Here is a 12,310-nt window from a genome sequence, read left to right as displayed (position 1 = left end):
CCAGAGTCCAGCCAGTCAGGATGAGACTCAAGGTTCCAGAGAGGTTGGCCACAAAGGTGAGAGCTCTCTTTCTAGACACTGTACACACCAGACATTGAAAACCAGGCTTACTGCTGATAGTCAGCTGGTAATAGGAGATCACTGCGGGAAGAAGTGAAGATTTAAAAGCTTTTAAAAATTATAACCTTTGAGAGTGGAAAAATCAATTATTTATTCTGCCTCTGTTAGTTTTCTATTTTTTTTTTTAACCTGAGTCAGGGTCTCATGTAACCAGGACCAATCTCAATTGTGCTATATGTCAAAGGGTAGCCCAGAATCCTTGATTCTCCTAGCTCAGCCTCTCAAAGTATGGGATTACAGTTGTGAGCCACCTAGCATGTCTTGAATACATTTTTATAAATTTTAGAAACCATCAGGTTTTAGTTAATTTTATCAAAATATGATTTAAAACATGAAGCCTTTAAAAAAGAGAAACTACAGTCTGAGGAACACTGAAATTATTAAAGGTATAAATCTTAAAGAAATGAAAAGTATAGCCAAACAGTGGTGGCACATGCCTTTAATCTCAGCACACTGGAGCAGAGGCAGGCAGATCTCCATGAGTTCGAGGCCAGCCTGGTCAACAAGAGCTAGTTCCAGGACAGGTTCTAAACCTACAGAGAAATTCTGTCTCAAAAAAGAACAGAAAAGAAAAGAAAAGAAAATGTATTTAAAACAAAGCTCTTACTTAACAAGATATTCCAAGTGTTTCATCAAACTTCAATGCCAATCATCAGCATTAACACTCAGGTCGGAAGAGAGGTCTAAATTCTTTGATCTCTTTTTCTTGTCCTTCAAATTTGTCCCATTTAACCTCTAATCTGAACACTTCTGTTACATTAGTGTGATGATAATGAGATATGGGACCCTAGAACCCAAGACCTCAAATCGCAAGGATAAATATCTTATTTTTCTGAGAAAAACAGAATTGATAGAAAGGAAAAGAGCCGACTTCTAGGAATTCTTTTATGATGAAACCTTATGGAGTTCAGAATTTTTATACTGTCTACCAGTTTCTCAAGGTTGAATTTTCCTTCCTCTTCATCCTGAGTTGTGATATCTTAGTGGGCTGCTAATAACAGTTTGGAGCTTTCTAGCGGGATCTTGCTGATGCCTTCAGTGCTTTGTAAGATAAACAAACTGTGTGTGCCTGGATGAGGCAGTTCAAACCTGTCATTCCAGCTTCCTGTGAGACTGAGTCAGGGAGACTGAGAGTTCAAGGCTGAATCTCAAAAATTATCTGAAGTCCTAATGAACTGCTTCTCTACATAAAGTATAAACTGAATAGTTGTATACCATCCAGAAATTGAAAACTTAAACTTTTTAGAGTTTATTACAATTTATTAATTATATAAAATAAAGAGTTTCATTATGACTTTTCTATATGCATATAATTTACTGATCATCTTTATCCATTATTATTATATCCTGATACCTTTTCCCTGTTAATATTTCAGTACCTTCTAACACTCTACTTTGATGTATTGGCAGTATTGTTTTTTTGTCTTTAATAATTACTTACATGTTTACATGTGCTTATATATGCAGTCTGTCATTCCATTTAATGCTGTTCACATACATATATTTTAGAGCTGACAACTTGGTATTAGATATCCAATTATGGGCTCATTCTAGAAAAGATTTATTTTCTTTCTCACCTGTCATCAATTGCATATAGTTCTTCATCTAGGAGTGGGGTTGTATGGAGATTTCCCCTGACCTTATTGGCATGTCCTCTGGTGTTGGTGTTGGGCATGTTTTGCTTACGTTTTGCTACTTTTGAGATTACTGATTGCAGCTTCCCCACTTGAGTCTCTGTATTTTACAATCTCTAGTCCTCTTCTCTTAACTACTCCCTGAACATTAGGTGTAGGAGCTAGTTTGTATTCTAGAATTTTGCTTAAAACATTAGAGTTTATCATCTCTTTTTCATATGAAGCTCCAGCTTATAGCTAGTGGTGAACCATGGGATGGTCCTGGTGATGATTCTCTTGCCAGTTCTGGTGCCTTTAGAGTTATATCTCTTACAATCTCCTTACATCTCATTGCAGTGGCTTTCGGGTTCCTTTGCTTACTTCTGATGCTGGCAATGGCAGTGTGGCTGACAAACAGTGAGTAATTAGCATACATTATTTGCCTAGGTAATGCGAATAGACACTAATTATGCCACAGAGATCATACTTTGGCCATTATTTGTGTGTCAACAGATGATATTCCAGGTGACCTGGAGTTTGTAAGTTTTTTTGTTTTCCCCTGTACTCCTGAACCCTTGGCATTACAGTGACTCTGGGGCTGCCTTGGACTTATTCTGCCTTACTCATGATAATATCCCCTGTAATAATACATGTGTTGCTGATATTCTGCTTTCTGAGCTCTGATGATTAAGAATCTGACATAGACAAACTCTAAAAGTAGCAGAATGAAACAAATTATGTTGTTTTATGGATTTCTTTCACAAGCTTATATTGAGATCATGGTTAAGTGAAAAGAAGAAATCTGTACACAGAACTTCTAAAATTTCAGCTTTATCTTTTGTTTGATGTACTCACATCCTTAGAGAAAAGCACAGATGGATTAAGCTCTAACAAAAATAGAAATCTGCATATCATTGTCTCTTCTCATGTGGGTACTCCATCTGCTCCAATATTAACTGTGGTATTACTTCATGTTTCTTAGTTCAAATTTTCATGCTGTGTTAGCTTCTGCTATTTTGCTTAAATATTTGTTTGTTAGCCTTTTGTTGTGAAAAATGAAGTAGTCAAAAACTAAGCTGCTTATACAATAATATTATTAGATATTTCATGTATTTTGCATTGAAGCAGACAATAGTGACAAGTTCATGTTTCCATGCTTACAGTGGGGTAATTGAAGTGTTGCTTTTTAAGCATCAAAATAGCAATTAAAGTAATGATATATGCTGATTGTCAACATGAAGATTTTCTCTAACCTTAAATTTCAATATTTACTCCTTATAAGCATTTTTGTATTATATCTACTACTAACATTAGTTTTCCAGTATAGTCAAGAAAAACACAAAGTGCAAAAAACTCTAAACAACCTCAATTTCTATAATTAATTGATGTGATACTTCTCAACTTTAAAGTACAATTTAAAATAATGACATATGTTGGTGACAAGATGAAGCTTTTTTTCTAATCTTAAATTTCAATCCTTATTCAAAATGATCATTTTTTTTGGTGTTATATCTGCTCTTAATCTTAGTTTCTCAGGATAGTGGAAACAACCATGAACTGCAGAAAACTCTAAACAGCCTCACTCAACAGTATCACATCCTGCAAAGTAACAACTCCTTAATAAAAGAAATGCTGAGAAATAAGTCTAGAGAGCTTGATGACTTCAAACCTCAGAAGGAACTTGACTCCTCCAACAGAGAAAAGAACAGATGCTGTGGGGAAAGTAAAGTTTTCGACTGCATACAGCTCAGAGGTATGGAGGGGATCTTTCTATTTTCTTTTCTTTTCTTTTTTTTTTTTTTTTTTTTTTTTTTTGGTTTTCGAGACAGGGTTTCTTTGTGGCTTTAGAGCCTGTCCTGGAACTCCCTTTGTAGACCAGGCTCGTCTCGAACTCACAGAGATCCGCCTGCCTCTGCCTCCCGAGTGCTGGGATTAAAGGCATGCGCCACCATTGCCCGGCATGGAGGGGATCTTGAATAAAGAATTTCACTATTCTGTACTGACTCTTCTCCAGAAGATTAAAGTCCTGTTAGCCACTTTTAACACTGGTGATCTGTGGGTTAATGGTTGAAGTTTCTTTATTTCATGTAGGGGTATGGAACCCTGGAAATCCATGTTTGGAGCAGGAAAATCTTACAGTTTCTAGAACTCAGGGGTCATATGGTGCTCCTACTGCTATCAGTGCACAGAATTACAATTCATCACAGCTAAGAATTTAGGTCATTTTTGTTTATGGGAAAATCTGAGTATTCAACTTTGTTCTTGTAGGAGCATGAACTTTTTATTAAGAGTTTATTTACAAAATATTTATGTTAAAACGAACATAGAGCATTTAGATGGATATAATCATAGAAATAACTATGTGTGTGTGTGTGTGTGTGTGTCTTCTGTCTTGTTATGAGGAAATTGGTCTGTTTGTGACAAAGATACCATCCCTGAAGCTCACATGGGGTTTCACCATGGCTGTTCACAAGGCCAAGTAGTGATAACTTCCATACTAGCCTTGTCTATAAAGTAGATTCTAAGACAACCTTGGCTACAGAATGAGCCTCAACACCTCAACAGCACCAATACAGACGAGGACCACCGTGACAAACATATATGAACTTGAGCATGGTGTGCAAAATGAAACAAGCCAGACCCAGGACCAAACTTTATGACTCAACTCAGATGAGGGTGCTAACACAGCCCAAGTCTAAGAAACAGAGCTGTGTAGTCAGGAGCTTGAGGGTGGAGAACAAACACTGGCTGTTCAAAGGCTGTTGCAAACATGACAGGATTCTAGATTAATATTAATGCCCTGTGCCCACACTGGTTCAGACATACTGTACATTTAGTGTTGTGCTGTGTTCTATTATCAATGCTCTTATTTTAATTCATTCATTTCATTTCATTCATATACCTCTATTTCTAACACTATTAATGATACCCAGAAGATAAATGTATCTAGTGGTATGAAGTTTTTTTTTTTTATTTTACAACATGACTGGTTATCTTTGATACAACCAATCAATAATTACTAAGTAACTGTTCAGGATTTAAAGTTTACAAAGAGCTTTTGTATATGATCCTACTGTACTTTAATAGAAAGTGTTGACTATTTTATTATGAAAGTGCTAATGATATCTTTAAAATTGCTACATTATTAACATATATGACAGGAAAAGAAAAAGTCCAAAAAACTTTGAAATATTTCAGACCCATGAAAATATTTTGTGCCATTAATTTTTTTAAAAATATCTATAAATGGCATTTTAACACTGTAATTCCTGTACTTAGGAGGTTGAGGAAAGAAGATTGTAAATTTGAGAACAATCTATGCAGCCCAACAAATTCCTGGCCAGCCTGAGCTACACAATGATACCTCTTTATAGGAAAACAAAGATTAAAGTTAAAAGTTCCTTAATAGAACATGGCCAGCCCCATACCCTCAATAAACAAAACAGTTGGACTGAGGTGTTGTTATACAAACTGCACACATTTCATTGTTTTCCACCTGACATGTTTGGGTTATGGGTGTACCATTGAATGCATCAATATAATCAGAACAGACTATCACCTTCACAAGCTTTCTCATATGTCTCATATCTCTTAAAATAAGAGCATTGATAATAGAACACAGCACAACACTAAATGTACAGTATGTCTGAACCAGTGTGGGCACAGGGCATTAATATTAATCTAGAATCCTGTCATGTTTGCAACAGCCTTTGAACAGCCAGTGTTTGTTCTCCACCCTCAAGCTCCTGACTACACAGCTCTGTTTCTTAGACTTGGGCTGTGTTAGCACCCTCATCTGAGTTGAGTCATAAAGTTTGGTCCTGGGTCTGGCTTGTTTCATTTTGCACACCATGCTCAAGTTCATATATGTTTGTCACGGTGGTCCTCGTCTGTATTGGTGCTGTTGAGGTGTTGAGGCTCATTCTGTAGCCAAGGTTGTCTTAGAATCTACTTTATAGACAAGGCTAGTATGGAAGTTATCACTACTTGGCCTATTCTGGCCTCAAACTGCTGGCAACCCTCCTATCTCACTCTCTGGAGTGCTCAGGGCATGGGCATAAACCAACATGCTCAGCAGATTTACTTCTCTTTAAAAGATAAACAGTATTCCTTTGTGTGTGTCTGCTATATTTTTTGTACTGATTTATCCACAATGGACACATCAGCTATTTCCAAATCTCTACTGTTATGAATAGCATAAAGCATGTATGTACAGGAGACTCTCTGCATCCTAGAATCTCAATTTCTGAGAGCTGAGATAATTTTCTTAGTTATAGAGGCTTAATAAATGCATTTCTCTAATAATATCATGCCAGAAATTAAGAAGTTTAATTACCTTCTCTGTTGTAGGCAAATATGTAGACGGATACTGGTTCTGCTCTGGCATAAAATGTTATTTCATCATGGACAAACAAGACTGGAGTGGATGTAAACAGACCTGCCAGGACTATAGTTTGTCCCTTTTGAAGATATACGATGATGATGAACTGGTACTGTAGACTCTTCCATGCTTTTCTATTCTCTGGGAGTGTTTCTCTAACCCTTGAATAGTGGCATACCAAGGGCAAGCATGGTTTTGAAGGTAAAACCTTCAAGATTTTATATGGTTTGCCAGTAATATGTGAAAAACTGCAGTAAAAGTCTCCCCTGAAACTCAATCCTGCTCCTGGCTTAGTGTCAGGAAAGAGCATCTTTGACAAAGAAACACAATATTGAGAGACAACCACGTCTTTGCTATCTCCTCCTTTTCTCAAGAATCTGCAAGAAAATTTCTCAGAAAATCATGTTTTCCCTGAATAAGTTTAACCCTTTGGTATAGAATATCCAGTGACTGAAATTCCTTTATTCCCAGAGAGACAGTTACACCATTACCTGGAACTTAGTGCTTGCTCCTTGGAGTCCAGAAGTGTCTGTAGTGAGCAGTTAGATGACAATAGAGAAATTAACTGACTTCTGGACCTGTAGAGGGCTGGTTTTGAACTGCGTAGAAACTCTGTGCAAGGGAGACTTGAGGTAGCATTTTTGCTGATAGGCTTGGCAAACCAAGTTGGGAGGAGGCAAACCTCTCCCATCAGTAGAGTGCCTTGCCAATGATCAGTCCTTGAGAGCACAGATGTGCACTATAGTTCAAAGGCTCTGCTTAGGTTGTGGTTTGTCTTCTGATGAGGTGTTTTTATATATTAGATTACAACAAGATTTATTCCCATAACACCGAGCTTTTTGATTAGATTAGCTAGGGCACAAAGCCCTCGAAACTAGTTGCAACTAAGTGATTATTCTATGAAACTATTTTCATGTATTATGGGAACCTAGTTTGAATCATGATTTTAGTATTATAAAAAGAACACTGGTTTTGCATTAAAATATGCAATTGTATCTCCTGCTCTGCATCCCCTGTGTCCTGATTTTTGCGGCACTACCCAGGGTCATCCATAACCGAGGAGGTTGGGGAAGGTTCCCCAAAATAGGTCCATTTTCAAAATGGAAATTACATAAGATCCACGTAATAATGCTTTTAACTAGATAGTCCCATTGTGATTTTCATTGAATCTGGCCATAATATTTACTTCATAAAATTCTCCTATTTTAAAAATGATGTCTATCTCTGAAAATGTGTATTTAAAAGAACAAAATGATCAAGGACCTGATATTTTCTGTTTATATTTATTACTAAAGAAATGTATCCAAATACAAAGAGGATATTTTTCTGGAGAAACAGTTGCAGGATCAGCTTGAAACCTTTGCAATTTATTTACAAGTTTGAATAATTACAGTACAGAATGTGTTTCAATTTAATATAACTGCATAATTTTCCATTTTACATAGAAAATGTAGATAATCTAAAAATATTATGCCAATATATTTAGTAATTTTAGTAATCTTTCCATTGCGATGTCACCTGTAAAGTACATTAAATATTTCCAAATATCTTCCTCTTTCTTCTTCAAATTCTGTCACAGAATGGCTTTGTCTCTGAAGCATGGATTATAATGTACAGCTTTTCACACAGAATTTTTCAACTTTAGAATATTTGTTTACTTCCTGTTTGCTCTTTTTCCTCCTCCCTCTCCTCCCAACCTCTCCTGGCATTTCATCCTGACTTCTACCCCCAATCCTTTACCACTCCATTTCTGTTCAGCAAAAAGTAGCCTTCCCAAAGAATCAACAAAAAAAATTGTCATACCAAATTGCAGTAAGAACAAACACCCCTGTCTCCTCTGTATTAAGACTGGGAAATGTGAACCAATATAAAGAATAGAGTCTCAAAGCCCAACAACAGAGTTAGAGACAGCCTGTGCTCCCACTGTCAGATGTCCCACAAGAAGACCAAGCTACACAACTGCGCCATATGAAGAGTATAGTAAGTCTTATGCAGGCTCCCTAGTTGTCTCTTCAGACACAGGAGCTTTCATGTGTAAAGGGTAGTTAATTCTGTAACTTCTTTTCTGAAGTCCTTGATCCCTTTGATTCCTCTCTCCCCCTCTCATTATCAGGAGCTTGGTCTAAAGTTTGGTTGAGTGTCTCTGTTTCTATTTCCATCAGTTGCTGGATGAGGTTTTTTGAAGACAACTGGGCTAGGAATCAGTCTTTGAGTATTGTAAATATTATTAGGCATCATTTCATTGACATTTTTTTCTTCAGTTGTCTGATTCTATCCTTGGTCTCTGGGGTCCTGGTGGTCCAGCAAGTGAATCCTGGTACTCCTGGTAGTTTAGGATCTTAGGGTGGACCAGCTTTAGCCATTCCTATAAATTCTAGGCCACCCTTATCCATACATGTCTCATTGGCAGGACTGACTATAGTCAAAGGTGCTTTTGAATGCTTTCATAATTTCAGAATTACGTATGAAGCTGCTATGCCATGTTCATTTAGGGGTCTGAATAAGGGAGATTGTGAATTCAAGCACAGCCTTGGCTCCACAGTGAGACTTTCTCTAAGAAACACAGTCACAAATCATTTCGTGAATCCAGTATCTTTAGTACCTGATTTCTTTTTAAAATAAATTATGGAGTTGATTGGTTTTGATACAAATTAGCCACTAGTGCGAAATTACTTTAAAAATGAACTTTGATAGATTGGAGGAAAGGACAACAGAGAACTGACAAACAAATAGCTAAGATGTGTTATGTTGTTCTTTTTCTGAAACAGAATGAAATTCTATCATAAGATTTGTCTTTTCCTTTATAGAAGTTCCTTCAGGTCAAAGTGAATCCAAACACTTACTGGATTGGATTATCGTATGATACAGGAAAAAGCAAATGGCAATGGATTGACAATGGCCCATCTAACCTGTGCGTTTCCTGAACACTCACACACTAATAGTGGTACATGAATTGCGAGGATTGCGTGTGATATGTGTTACCTTTATTAGTTAATGAGTAACGATATTTTGGTCAATGGCTTAGCAGAGTAAAGCCATGTGGCAAATCTGAACAGTTAGAGAAAGATGCCATGTAGCTGCTGAAGGAGTAACATATTGTACCAGTAACCCATAGACTTGTAGCAATACACAGACTAATAGAAATGCATTAATTTAATAGTGTTAAGTAGTGAGAATTCTAAGACATTACCAAACAGTATTATAATTAATTTAGTTTCTAAATGATTGTGTCTGGGCAGCTGAAAAATGGAAGCACAGTCCCTGTTTAATATAGATATGAATAATTTGCATTGCTATGAATCTTGGTTTATTGATACAAAGGTAAGGTCAATTTTGTTGTATATATATGTATTTCTGATCTTCATTAAGTTATTGGGTTTGTGTAGCTCATTTAAAACGGTAATGTATAATTAAGAAATATAAGTTAATAGATAATCATCTATAATAGTCAAGCTTGTAGTCATGTTAGTTAGGATTTCTAGAAATACAGAATGTATTTCAGATGGATAGGCATTCTTCAAACCTTGCAAGGACTACAGAATATGAAAGACATGATATGACTGGATCATGCTGACAGATACAATGAGCACGAATATTTAAAACTTTCACTTGACTTTTTTGTAGTTAATGTATAAAATTGTTTCAAACTCCTGCTAAAACTTCAGCTGTAGCAGGATCTGCAGGCCACTTCCCACTGCCCAGCTCCTGGTCATCGGCTAGCTTTAACCAAAATAATTGTACTTAAACTGTATTCATTTAAACACTGCCTGGATCATTAGTTTCAACCTCTTTCTGGCTAATTCTCACATCTTGCTTTAACCCATATTTTGTAATCTGTGTAGCACCACGAGGTGGAGCTTACCGGCAAAGATCTTAACCTGCATCCATCTTGAAGAAGAGAGCTATATTGTCTACCTCCTTGCCTTCTTCCTACCAGCATTCTGTTCTGTTTGTTTACTCTGCCTACCTAATTTTCTGTCCTATCAAAGGGCCAAGGCAGTTTCTTTATTAATCAATGACAGTAACACATAGACAAATGACCCTCCTTTATCACTCAGCCTGAGTAGGATCTGATTTCTGCAGGTTTTTTACAGGATGCTATTAATGAATTTCTTTTTGACTTCTGGTTTTGCTACATAACCCAGGTTGAACTGGAACTCACAGTCTTTCCATTTTAGCACATTTACTAATTGCTATGTTTTCTAATTTTTTAATATTTTTTTATTTTGCAGCATTTAATATTTTCTTCTTTGCAAAAGGGGAGTTATGGACTCTAATCTATTATCCTGCAGAAATCAGGGTCCTATACATGCAGAGAATTCAGTAGATGACTATGCTTTAGTGAAGGACTGTTAACTGTGAAGTGGTGGCAGGTGGGGGGAAAAGAAAGGGAAAACAGCCCAAAACATTAGTTACAAACCCTCATCTGGGACTGTACTACAAATATCCTTTTTTCCCTAAGGCACAAGCAAATGAGGAATTGTTCCATGAGCTACACACTATTGTTTCTACATAGCCATTAACTGACAAAATGTAAGTGGGAAAGCAGATTTAGCATAATATAATTCCTTGGATATATTGAAAATCAGGTTTGGCCATGACCAAAAGTTGTGAGCGTGGGATAAGAGAAATTTTGGTATGACCAAGAGACCATTTCTTATTAATGAGCTTAGATATAAAACATTTTACTGATGAAATTATAAGCAATAGTTTCCACATTCTTCATATAGAATAGTAGAGTAATGTTGACCAAGGTTTCTTCTCCACCAGGGTCCACGATTATTCAGTCCCAAAGAAATAACACAGAGGTCAATATTAATTATCAACTGATTGGCCTATTAGCGCAGGCCTCTTATTAACTCGTATAACATATTAGCACATAATTCTTGTCTGTGTTAGCCACATGGTCAGGTACCGTTTTTAGCCAGGCTGTCACATCTTACTTCCTCTGCCTATGGATGATGACTGCAGACTGGCTCTCTCCTATTCCTAGAATCCTTGGTGCACCACCTCTGCTTCCTGCCTGGTCGCCCTGCCTATACTTCCTTCCTGGCTACTAGTCAAACAGAATTCATTTAAAATACAAGAGACAGGGTACAGATCATTTTCCCACATAGTAATAGCTGCCATATTCTTCATATATGTACTTCATATAGAATTTAAAAACCATGATATTTCAGTGACTGCTCGAAATTAAACAATGCCCATTGTTTTTGTTCTTTAGTGACTCGAAAATAGCAAATCTCAGTCTTAAACCTGGAAGATGTGCATTTTTATCTAGAACAAGACTGGATGATACTAAGTGTGAAGATCATTACCCCTGTATCTGTGAGATGAGAATGGATAAATTCCCCAATTCACCCTCCAGAAAGAAGTAAAGTTAAAATGGGAAGTGTTGATTTTTATTTGCTTCCTGTAATAATCTGTGATTCCTTATGATAAAGTGTTTTGATTCCAGGATTTTGACCTCTGTGCAAATGGAGAGATGTGCTGGAAGAGGTTGAAAACATTCTTCTGAATCTGATTTGACAGAGCAGAGGCCATCTTTCTTCCTGGAGGAGTACATCTTCTTAGATACATGCACACCCCATTATGCCAAGTCCCTGAAGAATCTACACTTTCTATTTTCTTACATACCCATAGGACTAAATACAGATCCCTAATTAACAGTCTGAGTTTTTATTATCAATAGCATAAATCATCTTGATTGAAAGTGTAATTAAGAACTACAATGTAGTTTGGCTTTCAGTTTCTTAGTTGTTAGTTGATTTCTGTTCTGTTTTGTGTATTTTGTTTCATGTAAAAGGTTTCTTCAATGGTATAAATATTTCTTTTGGCCATCAAATATAATTTCAAATTTGGTGAACAAATACAAGGATACTTGAAGGAATTGCTGACAATATTTTATCTAAGGCTTCAGTTGTTCTACCCACTCTTGTTTAATCCATCTATCATTTGTTAAGGCTTTATAGAGATGGTGGTAATATTTGAAGATGGCTAGATATAGTGGCTTACACATGTAATCTTAGCAATTAGGATGTTAAGACAAAATTTCTGGGGGCCAAAATGAATACAGTGAGAGCCTATGTCATATAACCAAACAAAAAAAAAATACAAAATTGAGTCACAATTGTTCCTAAATATTTTCAAGGGACAACAATTTATCTTATACAGCCATATTCAAATGATCACACTC

General features: G+C 36.4%; 1 protein-coding gene across 1 annotated transcript; it reads left to right on the top strand.

Moving 5' to 3' along the window:
- The first annotated feature begins 20 nt into the window (after positions 1-20).
- On the top strand, positions 21-11,492 carry LOC121436446 (killer cell lectin-like receptor 5). The gene is made up of 7 exons (XM_041636363.1): positions 21-56; positions 1,979-2,150; positions 3,048-3,113; positions 3,262-3,486; positions 6,084-6,223; positions 8,922-9,025; positions 11,339-11,492. Exons 1-7 carry the CDS (start codon positions 21-23, stop codon positions 11,490-11,492), a joined length of 897 nt encoding a protein of 298 aa, XP_041492297.1.
- The last annotated feature ends 818 nt before the right edge of the window (positions 11,493-12,310 follow it).

Source organism: Microtus oregoni, unplaced genomic scaffold (genome assembly GCF_018167655.1).
Source record: "Microtus oregoni isolate MIOR12 unplaced genomic scaffold, Mior012 000002F_ref0000024, whole genome shotgun sequence".
NCBI classification, from domain to species: domain Eukaryota; kingdom Metazoa; phylum Chordata; class Mammalia; order Rodentia; family Cricetidae; genus Microtus; species Microtus oregoni.
The sequence above is the reverse complement of the archived record's forward strand: the minus strand, read 5'-3'. Positions and strand labels throughout refer to the sequence as shown.

What these genes read in the sequence shown, in the direction of transcription:
- LOC121436446 (XM_041636363.1), top strand. Translation starts at nt 21, where the DNA reads ATGAGACTCAAGGTTCCAGAGAGGTTGGCCACAAAG. An exon ending in GGCAGTGTGGCTGACAAACA is followed by an intron (nt 2,151 to 3,047) that starts GTGAGTAATTAG and finishes TACTAACATTAG; the next exon opens with TTTTCCAGTATAGTCAAGAA. An exon ending in CAACCTCAATTTCTATAATT is followed by an intron (nt 3,114 to 3,261) that starts AATTGATGTGAT and finishes TCTTAATCTTAG; the next exon opens with TTTCTCAGGATAGTGGAAAC.